We start from the raw sequence: 16,417 nt of genomic DNA, 5'->3' as shown, positions 1-16,417 counted from the left end.
ATTATAAATGTCAATTTGTACTGTCGTTTTCTTTATAAGTGATAGAGTAAAATATTGTTATTATAACTCGTATTTCGTGTGACTACAATAAATCAGCCTTTTTAATAAGATTGAAATGATATACTTGGTTGGTAATCACACTTTCAAAAACGCAAATTCCTAGTGTAATATTTTAGTTCCTTACTGTATAGAAAGAAATATAATTAACCAATATTTCTTACCAGCTAATGTCCGGGTCCGTCTCTTACTTTTCTCCGATCGATCTGGCAGAAGAAAAAGTTTACAGTAAGGGTTTCTAGGCTGGTGGCCCGCTCTTGGCGTCAAACCTGCTGCACATACTATGGTGACCAATAATTGAAGTGATGCAGAATCAAAACCGAGACGAATCTAAAAAATGGGCTGCTTCACGAGTCGCCAAATAAAACATGAGAACACAGTACCTGAACGCGCCCCCCTACACTACTAGGTCCATGCAAAGATGCAGACGCATCTTGACGTTCTGGACTGCCCGGCGAGGTCACCAGCACGTGAGGTCGCTCGTACACTTCCGTTTCGGGAGGCCATTGACCGGCTACCTGCCCTAAAAGATATAACAAAGGTTTGTGCTATAAAAAAAATCCACATTTGTGTAATCATCAATGTATCTGTGCGGGTTCCACTAAGATCCACAGCGACCATTCGATTTCATTCGGATTCGCAGTCATTTAGTTGTAGAAAATTAATTCAGCGAAATGGACTAAAAACTTAATACGATCCTCTAAGATTTATTTAGGACTTCAAGAGATGGATGAAATGACCGCGCAAAGAAGTCGTGAATGTTAGATTCGTGCGTTAAAATAAAATGGTGACTCTATAATACTCGATGCTGTCTCATTTTTTTGATTGAATTGCAAATCGAATGATCCACAGCTGATACTCAAGAGTGCCACTTCATTTGCTTGTGACTGGTTTTAAAAGCAATGCGTCCGCTAAACTTTCAAACGTGAAACGCAAATAAGAAATATATTACAGTCTTAGTCAGGTATAACAGCCACGAAATTATAGCGAGTCCGAAACACACAGTTGTTGCTCCCATTTTTATCTAATACTACGATCTAGAGGACTGGACATTGGCACAAAACAAAACAAATACAAATACAATAATATTTTAGGTGTAACGTGTGAGTTTAAGTTCCAGCGGTGTGTTTGGTGCTCGTAAGTGTTACAGTGATAATTTAATATTTTACCTGCAACGAAGGTGTCACCTGAAAACCAAATCCAATAAACCAAAAAATTGTACCTACTAAATGACGATTAGTTGTGGTTAGTTTGGTTTATACCTCTATGCGTTGCCGTTTGCCTCCAAGTAGCTTGGGCAATCCGTCTGCTGCCCATACTTCGCGCCACTATAAGTTCGACATTCATCTCGTGTTTGCTTTCGGCTATAATGTCAGTTACTTCTTGATGAGACTTGCCTTGCAGTAATCTGCCGTTCCACTCTACCAATTCATCGCCTGGCAAAGGAAGATTAGATTATTGTTTCAGATATCAAAAAACGCGTAATATCTGGGCAACAACATAAAATGTTAATTAGTCATATTTCAAATGATTAAATGTGAAAAAAATAAATTTAAATAAAAATGTTGCCCATCTACAGTTAAAAATGTACAAGGTGTTCAGTTAAAGGCATCGGCCGGGTAAATATCCAAAGATATTTGTTGTACAGATGTGGAAAAACGATGTCCGTAACAAAAGTTGCAAAAAAAATGGCTTACAGAAATTTAACTTTTGAAATAAAGTGGTGGCTGAGGTTCAGAATGATTTTATAATTAATACAGATAACTCCGGATTTGCTCAATGCAAAATAATTTATAAATTCTGGATTCAGATTTTTGATGTCCTTGATGCGGAGAGTTTTTTGGAAAGAACACAAAGTCGCACTTTTTTCTCAAAATTTTTACTTATATTTTCATAAATAAAATATATGTAAAAAAATACATAAAATGAATAAAAAGAGGAATAAAAAAACTTAAGATATTTACGAATTCATTCTGGGGATAAGGTTGCTGCTAAGCATACACCTTCATTCCCCCGTTTGTTTGCCATCCAATTAAAAAAAAAATACAATTTTCATTATATATAGTTATTTTAAAAATAGAATTAAACTTGACACACAACTAACATCGCATTTAAGCGAAGCAAATCACGATTAACGTTAGAAATAGAGCACAAATTATCAACCACGCTGATATTTATTCTAACAGGTTCTGCTGTTGACATTTAATTTAATGTTATGTAAAGAGTATTTTTATCATATACCATTACTATTTTCTGCACTGAAATTACATGTCAATACCAGAACCTGAACAAAAGTGAACAAATGTCCTGAGAAGTTCCTCTAGACTAATTAACAACAGGTATATTTTTACAATACCTTACTTAAGAAATTTCAAGAGGATTTTGCAATTTTATATTTTGCCATACTTGCATACATAATGTAGAGACAACACCCGCTTATTTGAATGATATTCCTAATTCTTTAATCAATCAAAACCTTAATATCTATTTTTTTCAACAGGTCTATCTATGCTTATATAAAATATTTCGTTTATTGTTGAAATAAACTTATTCAGCAGTTCGCATTAGACGAAAACACTTAAACATTACACATTTTACTGAAATCGTTTTAACGTTTGATAGTATGATTAATAATTAAATTACCCAATTTTTCAGACATTAATTATGAATTAAACTACTAGTGAAACAAGTTAAAACACTCTTTGCAAAACTTCCTGCGTCGGTTTTTGCTGAGTCGAACTTGCTTGCCCCTCATTTAGCTCCGCCCCCTCAAACAATAAATAAGCAGGTATAGAGTAAAATGCGAGCCAGTTTCAGTCAAGCTCTGAAGAAGCCAACAGGAAATATTACAGTGGCCTGTGGAAGTTTCTTTGAAAAGTTAAAACACTAAAATAAAATTAATTTTTATAACTAATCTGTCAACAACTAACTGAGATACTGAAGAAGTTTATACTAACAATAAATGCAGGAAAGTTGACTCAACCTACGACCTTCAGGTGACTTTTATTGAAAGGGATTTATGAAATAGAGGCAACTTCATGGTAATACTATGTGTAACGTAGTTAAAAAGAAAACGAACGTTACATCTCCAACTCACCGGGTCTTAATTGGCCTTCAACATCCGCGATACTGCCTTTCTTAACTTTCTCAATGAGGGCACCGCTAGAACCATTTTCTAAAATTTTTCCTCCTACTACTTTTAACCCCAGTATTGAAGCGCTGGACCCCGTAGCTTCTCCACTGCCCCTTCTCAAGATCATATGACCAATCATGCGAGTACCATCAGCAGATAATTGCCAGGACAACGGGTGCTAATTAAAAATCACAATCACAATTTGAGACACTTATTCGATTAGACCAAAGGTTTTTAGCATCAATTGCTTACTTTAACTCTCATGCAGTAAAAAAATGTATTCACGTAGAAGACATATTACAACAAGAAAGAAGCCTGTAAAGCATGCACTACCGCATAAGTTAGAATTAATAATGATTAATATAAAACATTCCAGTTTCAGTTTTCCGTCGTTGAAGGATTGATTTAGTGCAACTTTAGCTCAGCGTTAAGTGAGTCTAATTCGCAATGATTGCCATGGTTAGTTACGTCCATAGCATTTGCCAATTTCTTCGTGGTTCCTTCCTTATTTCAGGAGTCAATTTTTTTTATGGAATTGTTGAGAATGGAGTTTTTATCTTTGTATGTTAACCTCCAATGCAACAAAAACCATTTACCGTTTACTGTTAATATTCAAAATTCGATAACACAAAGAAGTATATTGTGGAACATGGTTGAAAAGTAAAAATTTGAAACAATTGTTTCCAATAATCATCATGGCAGAAGATCATTATTTCGCGAGTTTACAAATTTTGCCGAAATTTATTAATAATTTTGTCCCAGAAAGGGCCGCGATATACTATGCCAAGCGACAATTATTTTTTGTTTAGTGCTTTTTGCTCTAAAAGAAGTAAATAACTGCAAAAAGAATTAACACATTTTAATCATCGTGAGTGAAGCGATTGCCACTGCTTATTTTGCCACCAGATCGCTTTTTCCGACATATTCGCAAAAAAAACATTCTATGAAAACAATGCATCGATTAAACTGTTTTTTATATCATAACAAGGGCCCACCAACCTAATGTATGCTAAAAAAAAGTTATTAAAATTCATTAAGCACCATTTTCTTTGCACAGATACAGCAAAGAGAATTAAATAAAAAAAATGAATTTGTCTCAGATTTAAAGCAATACTTTCTCTGACTGTAGTCAATTATAGAACTTTGTAGAAACCGAGTTTTAAAAATCAAGATAGGAGAATTACCCTGGTGGTCATTTCAAAAATTCGCAATTGGTCGTTTTCTTTTTTATGGGCATACGAATCAACTGCAAATACATTTACATCCTTTTAAACAACTTAACTGGTTTTATATTCTAAGTGATTCATTATTCCTCTCTTATTCTTAATAAACAATTTTATTTGTTTCTGTTTATTTGTAGTCACCCCGGAGTAGAAGATCGCCAACATTCGCCGAATTTTCCACTGCAATATTATTTTTTTCTAATAATTTATGAATAATTCTTTATTTAAATAATTCCTCCACAACTGGGATATTTGAGGTAAAAATAGAATTTGAAAAATGTTTTAACTTTAAATCGTTATAGAAATTTTATAGACAGAGACGAAATTATTAAATTTGGGATTTGAGCGTTTTAAGAGGTGCAATACAATAACAATATTCACAAAAATAAAAAGAAATAAACAAAACAAAAATATCTGTCGTTTAAGTTGTCTTAGACAGTTAGTAAAGTATCCATGATCCAGCTGTACTAAACTTTGTATATATAACATGAATAAGAGAAACCGTTTGTATAAATATACTAATTGCATACGCAAACGAGAAACTAGTTCACAGCATTCGCATGTAAAATTTGTGATTTATATGTTCTGAGACCGCAGCGATAAATTTTAAATTTAAAAGAAAACACTACCATCTTGGTGACTGTTGCAGTTGCGGCTGCCAGCGAACTTGGTAGACGGCCAAATTACTAAATAATTTATTACATGGGAAAAATGAATTTCTTTTAGTTTTTTTGAAGTGGTCTTAGTGGCTGGGGGCCTAAAAGCTTTTTTAATACCTTTTTAAAATTTTTGAATTATTATTTAGTCGAGGGGATTATTGAAGGGGGCAAATAATGGATGCAATAAGAGAACTTTTGCGTCGGAGACAAGATTTGCTTTTTTAATGTTTTAATAATCCTCATTCTGGTCTTTCTTCAGGTACTGCCGCCGAAGCTTCTCGTTTGGCTCACTATAATAAGCCATCCACTATTACCAGGAGAGAGATTAAATCAGCCGTGAGATCATTGTTGCCCGGAGAGTTGGCTAAGCACACTGTTAGCGAAGGAATGAAAGCGCCGAATACACCAATTGCAAATAAATTAGCGTCGAGTTGGACAGTATATTTATCTACGAAAAACGGTTTTTTTCAGAACCGCAATTTTGATATGTTAAGGAATTCGGTTCCATGTCGTTTATTCATTTCTTTAGAAATTTATTCAATCGATCTTGAAGTCAAAGTTAGGCTAAAACGTATTTTTAAACAATAACAGTAACACTGCTATTTTATTATTATTATACATTTCATTTTTTCCTGTTTTCGCCAGTCTCTGACAATTTTGATTATTTTTGAGTCATGGTGGTTGGGACCAGGTGTTTAGTACCATTGACTTTAGATTAATTTTGGTTAGTTTTTTTTAGTTATGATTAATTTGGATTAGTTTTGGTTAATTTTGGTTAGTTTGGGTGGGTCCAGTGTTCAAAAACCTGTTAGAAAAAGAAAGAAATAACTAAAATAATTGCGAATTGGGAGCAGCGGGTAGAATTAAGTAAATTCAATAGAGAAAATAATGAATTCAATTTTAAGGCACCTAATTTTTTATTTCTTTATTTGCTTAATAAATTTTAAAAATCACTTGAATGACCTTTCTTTTAATGTAATGTGTCCAGGTAACTCGAGGACTTGATAAAGAAAGATGCAGTTTTAAAGATCTTTAGGATTATCGTCTTCAGTGAGAAGGTTTGAGTGATACTGACAAAATTATCTCATAGAATAGAAGCACCTAACAATTAGCCAACTATTAATTTAAATAGACACCTGTGTGTAGCAACAATCTATTCCCCTCTTTACGTATTTTGTACAACTAGAATATATGTATTCAAATTTATATGTGTGCAAAAAAATGCCAAAAAAAAAATAATTTTAACATATCGAGCATAAATAGACTTTATATTTCTTAATAAAACCCTTAATAAAAATAGTAGAGGAAACAAATTGTAATTAGCTATAAATTGCTCAATGTCCTATTAAGCAAATAGTCTGGAGTACAAGGGCCTTTTTGAGTTCTGATTTTTAACCGCAACTTCCTTTTTATTACTAATAAGTTCAGGTAAAGCCAATAAACTGGTAATTTATGGGCAATCATTCCGTATGCGATTTTTTTTCTTTTTATGTATTTTTAACCAATTTTGGTTAGTTTTGGTTAGTTTTCGGATACAAAATTTTGATGTCCATCTAAGGAAGTACCCATAAAAAATAGGCTTTTTGGAACTGGACATTTTTATATTTATCTGAATTATTGATTACATTGATTTCCCATACGTTTTAATAGTTCAATTCAAATTTTTAGAAACTTCTGAGTACGTGATTTGGCTCTCGGTCTTATGGTGGTATCCTTCATTACATTGTAAAAAAATAAGAACCCTTAAATATAAAGTTTCCTCCCTTTTAAAACCAGCTTTTTTCGTTTGTGGTAGTATTGAATTTTGCTAAATGTTATTCAAAATAAAAGCAAAAATCTAAAGAACTGCACGATATGAGATTGTGACATCCCATATAAAATTATTGATAATTTGCTAACAACTTTAGCGGCTGCGTCGGGATGTTTGTGTGGATTGAAGGTAAGAATTTTTACATAGTTTTGTTGGTTTTTATTAAATCACCCTTTGTATATTCTGGTTGATATTTACAAACCTAGTAAAATTAACTGTAGGTTCTAGATATTCAGTTAATTTTCGGGAAAAGAGTAATTATTATAGAGAAAATTAATAATTACATTTCCCAAATTAAGTTCAACATTTTTAGACATCCCATATAAAATTATTGATAATTTGCTAACAAGTTTAGCGGCTGCGTCGGGATGTTTGTGTGGATTGAAGGTAAGAATTTTTACATAGTTTTGTTGGTTTTTATTAAATCACCCTTTGTATATTCTGGTTGATATTTACAAACCTAGTAAAATTAACTGTAGGTTCTAGATATTCAGTTAATTTTCGGGAAAACAGTAATTATTATAGAGAAAATTGATAATTGCATTTCCCAAATTAAGTTCAACATTTTTTACTTTATTTCCAGCATTATCAAATTAGCCAGGTTTTAACTGCGACAGTCAAATGTAGATATAACGAAAGTGACTAAACATGAGAGATGAGATTACCATCAATGACAATACATATAACAGGAGATTCGACAAGTTTTCATTAAATTGCTAGAAATCTGCTGAATAATGAACGCTGGCGAAGACGCTAGAATGTGTTTTACTCAAGTTGGTTGTAGCTAATCACGATAGAGTTTTAGAATTGTCAGTGTTTACAGTGACACTACTAATTCACTAATTGTAGGATGATGGTAACAGTTTATTCCATTCACTGAGCGTTGTAGATGACGTATAACCAGGAACAACACCTGTGACAGTTTGACGTCATATTAACTAAAATAAATCCAAACTATCTAAAATACCCGCGAATTTGAAATATGGAAATAGTATTAATGCACATTTGGTTTGTTTTGATACAATATTTGGGGTTGTTGTTAAATCGTCATTATAAAAAGTTTCTCAGAGCGCCTATTCGTTAGAAGTTAGAATTGTATAGAAAAAAAAACTATTCTCAATATTGTGGACGCCGCAGTTATTTCAAATTCTCTTTTATTTAAAAATATTTTCAAGGTCGTACCGTATCGGAAATATCCATTGGTAAATTACATAGTGTCTAGTTTTTAAAAGTTGTCAAAATAGTTAGGATTTCTAAGAAACTGTACAAAATAGGTACGGGCGAATATGACGAAACAAACTATCAAGTTTTGTTAGGAAAAACAATATTGAATAATCCTTGAATCGATCAGAATTGTAAGTTTATTCTATCCACTAAAACCTTTACCAAAAGGCTACCGTGAGAAACCCTGTGTAACGTCCATTAAACCATACGACATTCGCGTCTTTTATCAGCTGAATATGTTTCGAGACTATAACATTTTTCATCCCAAAGACATTTTCACGTATGGCGAACTTCTATCATCCTCTAGCAAAACTTTGTAATAAGCGCCGAAATCTACGGGACAACTACAACGATGACGTGTTATCTAGGCACCTTGGGTAAATCTCCCCTTGTCGAATCTTCACTACTAGTGAACGTGGAAGACGTGTCAATTCCCGAATCTCTATGCGAGTCTTGTGAACCTTGCCTACTGCCGTCGTTGTGGTCGAACCTTACTGTTTTCTTTCTTCGCTCGGTGAATCCTCTATTGTCAGCTGTCACGTCCTGTAATGGTCTGTGTTGGGGTGCGACGATATAGTGACTTAAGGGCGGCCAGTCGCCATTGTTCCCTAGAGAGGGATTTAGAGTGACAAAAGCACTTTTGTCATTGGCGTTTAGCATTACGCGGGATTTATATACAATATTCCTGACTGAACGTACATAAGTTCCAAAAATATTGCTGGAAATTATTATTGGTCTAATGGACTGTATCTTATCACCATTTAATCCTCTAATGCACTTACTCTATGTTAATAATGTGACAATTTTCATTACGATATTATTTCGGTCAACAACTCAAAATTTACAATAAGTGATTATGCTCATGGGTGAGAAAGGTCACACATTGTCATACCGACGGCAAGCTGGATGGCCAAAGATTAAATGCGATGCGAATGCAAAGTCCACCACTGTAGTAATGAAATTGTTAATCAATCAATCTGAAAGTGTTCAAAAAGCTCATAATGGAGGGAAATGTTTACTCGAATGTAGTCTTCATAACTTGATGGTTAGCATGGAGCTGTATTTGCTAAGTAACTTAGGATTTTAGATATATTTATTACTAACATACCGGATTAATCATGAATTTTTGCTGCACAATAAAAAGAGTATAAAGTATTCAATAGCAATAGCTGACTTTGTTTAAATAGAATAAATAGAAACGTGCAGGAACCTTATTTTACATTTGGATTGAATGCAAAAAATTAAGCTTTGTTCAGATACATACCATATTTACTTACCTTTTTTGGAGTTAAAATAAATTTTCGCAAAATTTTTAAGTAATAATTTGGAAAAAAGTGATAGTAATTTTTCCTGTTAAGAAGGAAGATGCGGAGAAAGGTGGAATAATAATTCCAAGATTTTACGAAGCCTCTAAACCCTCAAATTACTTAGATAAGGACAGCAAGCAGTTTTGTTGATGATGTTGTAGAATTCACGATCTTTGATGAATTTTAGAAAAATGCTGATAAGTCCAGTGTATTCTGTTCTTTTGTAAAAAAAGTTTTCAGTCCCCGATTTGTTATTAGCAATCACCTAATTTAGAAATATGCTATACAACGCCTTTACACATTTTTACTTATGCTATCAACAAAGAAACTTTGGAGTTGGATAGTTAGACAGTTAACAGATTTAATTAATAATTAGAATTGTTGTTAAAAAACATTATTTCAAAAGGAATATTGAATCCTTAAATCCGCATAAATTAATTAATCTATTAAGATTGCAGTAAAATAAGTTTGTCCTTCAAGTACACACTTGGTTTTCTTTGATGTGTACAAATATTCTGCGAGTTGCTGTAGCGATCAGCTAAGTTATCCTTACACCACTGTGAACAAATTCATCTTTATCCATCTAAATGATCAATTCGAGGAAATGAAACTATTTTCCTTTATACAGGGTGATGCATATTGGATGACAAGTTAGACGTTTATAATGAACGAGACAAGACAGTTCTGAAAATTTTCTTGATTGCATAAGCGAGGACGATCTATCTAATATATTTTCAGCGATTCAACGTTGCGGAAAAAAGGAAATCTTAAATTGGACATGGTTATTTTTCTATAATACCTCCCTAATCTTTAGTGGTTTTTCTAGAAGTTAATTATTCTCCCTTATGTTTTGTTCAAAACACGACTGTGTTTTATACAAGAAACAGTCGCCTATTGAAATTCGTAGACATGTAGAAAAAAAAAGTTAAATACTTTATCAACTGTTCTGGAAGACAATAAAAAACTGCTTTAAATGATATGTCATGTTCCTATGCTAAATATTAAGAACTCGTAAATAAAATCAAATTTGTCTACAAATTGATATATTTGCCTTAGTTATCCATATAAATGAATTCGATTGAACATTTAAATAAGGGAGAGAACTACTCAAATAAAGTTTTGATGAATTTATTTATTTTTCAGGAACAATGTTTCCAAATAATAGCAAGAATATGGAGAAAGTTAAATAAAACGTATTTTGATTTACAATCAATGAACGAAGGGATGTTTGGACAATCATAAAAACATTTCAATAATTATGGATAAAATTTCCCTCCATTATGAGCTTTTTGAAACTTTCAGATTGATTGATTAACAATGTCATTACTACTCATGCTACACAGCGTTCCATTTAAAAAAGTGAAATTGAACTTGACTACGTAAAACACCAGCATAAATTGCAACCCCTTACACATTGAAATTAAGATTTAATTGGGGCCATGTTTTGAACAAAAAATTAGGCAAATAATTTACTCCTCGAAAATCACTAAGTATTAGGGTTGTATTATGCAAAAATAACCAGAAATTGTTAGTAGAATTCAAAATCTAGTAATAGGTAGACAGAGTGTCCCATCTAAAATATACAAGTTGATGTCTCCATCACCATCCACCATGAATCACCCCATATAGACGTACCTACTGTATATGTTTACATACACACCCTCATTAGCTGTTATTATTAACAATATCTGGGAACATATTTTTATTTTAAATTGGGAAATGTTCAGAAATATTCATTGCAGCAAAATAAACAATAATGTGGCATAAACGTAGATCGTATACTTGCCAATACTTGCGTCACATGACAACAAAAACATAAGTCAAACTTAGGTCGTATATCAAACTGACAAATGCAGAGATATATAGAGAACTGTGCATAAGCAGCGTGGGAAACACCACCATGCAGTTATTTAAATGAAACAACATCAAATACAATAATTCTGGTACATCATCATTTTGAGCCTCACCGCTAAAAATTTTTTGATTTTTTCGTCGAGTATCGCCTGCCGACTCAGTCTTTCTGATATTTTTTCGCTCTCGTGGCCTCCTGCAAATCGCATTGCGTGTTCACAATATTTAGAGTATTTTGGGTTCTTTGAATAAAATGCATTATATGAATGTTAAAGATTTTATCATGCTTTCCAAAATCCAAATAATTAAATAATTCAAAACAAAATACTGGCAGTTTATCCAAATGTGAATCAGAATGTTTGGTGCAACGGTCTCTGTCCAGAGTAAATACCCTCTTTCTTCCATCTGGTGGGTAAACGAAGGGTTATTTGGATTTCCATGCCATGTCAAATAAATTTGAATAGAACTGAAGGTTCCAAAAAATAAACCAAATGATTTCCCTGAATGTCCAATGATAGCACATCCACGTCTCAGTGGGTACAGAAAAACTGAGCAACTTTGTAAATATTGTTTGTACAAAAGGCATCTGACAACGATACTCGCGCCACATTGTATTATCAGGGAGAAAATATAACAAACGTGTAAGTAAACGGAATACTCACGTAACCAATTCGTGAATAAAATATTAAATACAAAATAAATATTATACACAATTATTTAAAAATGGCCGCTAATATGTTCTGTTTATCTTACGATCGCTAGAACGGATAAAAAGTTAAAATATTGCTGTGATGCAAGTGATGAAAAAAATAACAAACAGGTAGAGAGTCAGGTAATGCAGATATTTTTGAAGAATAAATCCATGAATTCAATTTTCCCATATTCCCAATATATATCTAGTCTAGTCCCATACGAGTCCATTATAGCCGCCCGGTCGATCTTGTGCTTAGTTTTCAAAATAATATTTACGTTTCCGTTATTAATGATAAAACGGGAACATGCTGACAAATCTATATTTTCTAAAAAATGTAGTAAAGCTTTCAATTTATTTATTTTTACCTGATCATTAAGAAAATAAAAAACCCTAATAATAAAATGCATAATTTGTGTAAAAATTCAAAAATATGTTATTTTAGAAAATTTTTAAGATATTTGAGATTTCTTTTTGCGCTGTTAATTGCAGCACACTGCTTGGGTTTACAAAATAATGAATAATTTTGATACTTTGGGAAGGAACATTGCTCCAACGATACGTTTAAAACACTATGAAAAAAGGTGGCAGCAACTTGTTTCTTTGAAGAAGGTGTATTGCCAGAAGACTGCAAAAAATGAAATATTATTAAAAAAAAGAACTAACGATTTTACCAGGAGAACGATATGTCATACGCGATTTTTGACTTCAATAAAGTTAACACTTAAATAAAAAAAGAAAACACTTAAAATAAATTGTTCCGACGAAATAGGAGATTTTGTCCTATATTTTAATCAGAAATCCCAATGATAAGAGTCCTATACAGCTGATTAGCATTTCATCACTTAACGAAAGATGACAAAATTATTGTTAAAGGAAGTTAAACTATAATGAAAACGCACTTGCAGTCCACGTTTTTTGGTTCATAGTCAACTCTAATAAAAAAAGGTTAACCTTGGTGCATAAAAACTGTGCACGAAGTGTTTGATATCCCACTGTTGCAAGAAATAAAAGAACCACTATTAAGAATAAGTCACTGTTTTTTAAAACAACATTTTAACCTACTCGCAAACAACTGAATATGATTATCTCCTAAATATTGACAAATATGAGATGATTTCGCGTTCAAAACTTTGGGAGAAAAATATTTTGGTAGCTACAAGCGAAATCAATATCTAATCAAAATTCTTTCTAGGTTACATCTTTCCACCGAATATAATTCGCAGAACTTGAACTTTTAAATATAAAAAAATAACCCAATTGCGATAAAACCTTTGCATCTATTTTGCATGTTTTCTTTTTAAGAAAACATTTTTGGATCATAGAAAAACTTGCACAAATTTTTATTGTTTTTAAAAAGAGACGAATTTGTGATATTACGTAGAAGTAAAAAATTCAGAATTCAACGAACTTACAGACAACTCCCGTTTCAAGAATTAAGAAGTATCACCTATGCCTATGTTTTCGATCATAGCCTTTGCTCCTTTTGCAATGTTGACGAACCGTCACGCACATTCAATAAGTGAATCCAATGCATTTTACATGGTACTGCTTTGACTGTAGTTTATGATCTCCATAAAAGCGCAGAAAAGTTAGGGAAAAGTTTTATGGAAACCCAATCTCCTTGAGCATTTTCCAGCAATATCATACGTATTTATATCTAAGGCTAAATTCACAGTTTCTCAAAAAATTGCGCTGCTTTGTAGAATCTACCAGATGGGAGCAACAACTTTTGAAATGTCTAATTCATTAATTTTTGAACTAGGGCCAGTTGGAAGGGCGCTTTCAGTGTCCGAAAAAGCCCCTTATTCTTCCATTGAACATCGTGGTTGTATCACTAATCCGAATACATGGGAACCCAAAAAAATTATAGACCGACTTACCTTTCTCGCTGTCTCTTTCGTCGCTTCCATATTCCGGCGTCGATTTTAGATCTTCCTCGGAACTGGAATAGGAATGAAGTTGAACCTGAGGCATTGGATGCTGCTTTTTAGTAGATCCGCTTCGTTTGTGTTTTTTGTTGGCACTTGCGGTTGACGAGACCCGTTGCTGATTAAGGTCAATTGGAGAAGTATCCGGTTCTTCGTCTGGGTACCTGTTTCAGATTTATTTAGTTTCGAACCAATTCCAAGCAAAAAGTTAAGGAGTAATATAAATAACGTACCAGAAAAATTGTTCAAACAATTCTGCATCATGCAAACACATTTCAATAATTCTAGCAATCTTCTCGTGGAACCCGGCAATAAAGAGCAAAAAATTTAAAGGTTGATTCAACCCTAAAAATGAATATTAAAGTTCATATCGAATTTTTTCGAAAATTCAAAAATAAATCACCAAGTATTCCGACTACTTGCATTATCGAGAAGCTTGCAAGAAATTGTATTAGATAAATGTCTACTGGAATAGAAAATATAACCAATGGGATTCTAAGGGCACATTATTGTGATGTATAGCAAAAAAAGGAAGCTATAACAATTTTGTTCGCATTATGCGGATGGCAAAAAGCGCAGATATCAAAAAGTTTATATTTGCGTGAAAATATTCATATAAATATATGCAAGGAAACGCCCACCGCTGTAGTATTAGTGGTATTAGATCCTTGTGGTTTGATGCCACTTTAAAATAATTATGTCCATTATAACCGTCATATTGAAGTCAACTACATTTTTACATAAACATGTTTAGCAAACGTAGTAGATTTCGCAAATTAGAAAATATATATGGTGCATTAACAAAATTAATGTTGACTATTTAACGGAGTTTTTGAAATTTCCAAATCGGATGACAAAAACACTACAGTGGTGGGTATTGAACGGTTTTAGTTTGGCCCTTGATATTTGGGTGCTGAGATGAAATTATAACGTTTAGCATTTACATCGTTTTCTGTTATTTACAGTGATGATTATTTACAATGATTTTTTAAAATCTTAAATATATTTTTAATACTTTCGAGACAATGAATTAAAAAAAAATACATATTACTTATTATACCGGAGACTAACAAAATGAAAAAAATGCCAAAAATTTAATTAAAATATTGCGACAAACCTTCTCGGTACTAGATGAGGGTGGGTTCTCATTAAACCCTCCAGTTCACCTTGGTAGAATCGAGGGTCATCCTCGTTGAACTGCTGATACCTTTCGCAGGAAAGTGCTCTTGGTTCCTGCTCGGAAAACTGCCGCCGTAACAGGCTACCTGATCTGAAATTTTCAATAAAACATTAAATTGTGTTCGCAAACTCCCCAAAAATTCCACAGAAAAATTTCAGACATTCATGAGCTTTCGACACAAATCTAATGAACTTTTTCAAGAATTTCTTAATGAGCGTTTTGAGAATTTGTAATTTAAAATCGTATCAGTTCAAAGAGTCTTATCAGACAATATAGATTTTGAATGTTATACGAAATACACTTCCCTTCCCCACTATCCCTTAAAGCACTTTTAGTTAATTTATTAATAAAAATTATGACTATTGTTGACTTGACTCATGAACACTTTGGTTCAAATATAATACAATACAAAATAATACAAAAATATATTTAACCTTATATGGTTACTCGTGCGCGTGCTTGTATACATTTTCTTAATCTCACGAATGCTTCAAAATTATACTATAATAGTCCATGTCGTTTAAAAGTAAGTTCATATATAGAGGTCTTCTATATGCTATATATAAATTTCAAGACCTGTCATTTCAACTCTTCGACCAACATTGCACCATTTAAACACAAACAAAATTTGTCGATTCGTCAGTTTTTGTTTTGGATACGGATAGTATGTTGTCAAAGTTTGCTCAGGTCCCATTAAATTTTCCGTGAAAAAACATTCATCTCAGAAGCTATAAATTAATTTGATTCCCAACAATGTTTTCATCTGATGTAAAGATTCGTTTGTTTGTTGATACGAGGATAAAGTGTGATGAAATATTTTGCCCACCCTCCGTCCTTATAAAAGCAAAATAATGTAAAATTACCCTACTGTTGTTTTCATCGCCATATTTTCCAAGATATAATTCTATGGTTGTTTACATCTCTTACCAATTTTGTTTACAAGATTTTTTATTGTTGAGCTTTGGCCAATGTGAAGGACAAGCTTCTGGCTAATTATTTTTTATTTCAAATTATTTATTAGCAACGTGATGGTTTCATATCCAGCAAAATGTCTTAAGTATTATGTTAAAGTTAATTTTTCGATTTTAACGTCGGTACTGTACTAAGAATAATCTTTGTGGAGTTGGATTTCATAGAAACGAAATAATGTGTCAAAGAAAGATATGTCCCCATTGGAGACGATTGCCCACTATTCAGTTTTCGAAGGAAGGAAGGTTGACAAACTCATAAAATTTCTAATCATGATGTAGATCAAGTAAACAATATCCTATATATATTTCTATTAATTGATATTGTGGATACAACGTCCACTATAAATATTGACTCTAAATGACAATTGACGACTTTGGGA

General features: G+C 32.6%; 1 protein-coding gene across 11 annotated transcripts in view; it reads right to left on the bottom strand.

Annotated features, from left to right (window-relative positions):
• LOC132696277 (regulating synaptic membrane exocytosis protein 2) overlaps nucleotides 1-16,417 on the bottom strand; it is a 76,769-nt gene that overhangs the window by 35,947 nt on the left and 24,405 nt on the right. For 7 of the 11 annotated variants that reach the window (XR_009618010.1, XR_009618012.1, XR_009618011.1 and 4 more), the window contains 8 exons: nucleotides 15,004-15,156; nucleotides 13,839-14,050; nucleotides 8,479-8,714; nucleotides 3,155-3,368; nucleotides 1,320-1,493; nucleotides 1,227-1,244; nucleotides 441-580; nucleotides 222-387 (listed from right to left, as the gene is read on the bottom strand). Coding sequence is in view for 1 of the 11 variants with exons in the window: in XM_060661015.1 (XP_060516998.1) it covers nucleotides 222-387; nucleotides 441-580; nucleotides 1,227-1,244; nucleotides 1,320-1,493; nucleotides 3,155-3,368; nucleotides 8,479-8,714; nucleotides 13,839-14,050; nucleotides 15,004-15,156 (1,313 nt within the window). In the remaining 10 variants the exon portion in view is untranslated. Of the gene's footprint in view, nucleotides 1-221; nucleotides 388-440; nucleotides 581-1,226; nucleotides 1,245-1,319; nucleotides 1,494-3,154; nucleotides 3,369-8,478; nucleotides 8,715-11,380; nucleotides 11,461-13,838; nucleotides 14,051-15,003; nucleotides 15,157-16,417 lie in introns of all 11 variants that reach the window. The other 4 variants (XR_009618014.1, XR_009618013.1, XR_009618017.1 and 1 more) reach the window with 4 other exon arrangements.

This window comes from Cylas formicarius, unplaced genomic scaffold, assembly GCF_029955315.1.
Source record: "Cylas formicarius isolate icCylForm1 unplaced genomic scaffold, icCylForm1.1 PGA_scaffold_1__22_contigs__length_36826433, whole genome shotgun sequence".
In the NCBI taxonomy this organism is placed as follows: domain Eukaryota; kingdom Metazoa; phylum Arthropoda; class Insecta; order Coleoptera; family Brentidae; genus Cylas; species Cylas formicarius.
The sequence above is the reverse complement of the archived record's forward strand: the minus strand, read 5'-3'. Positions and strand labels throughout refer to the sequence as shown.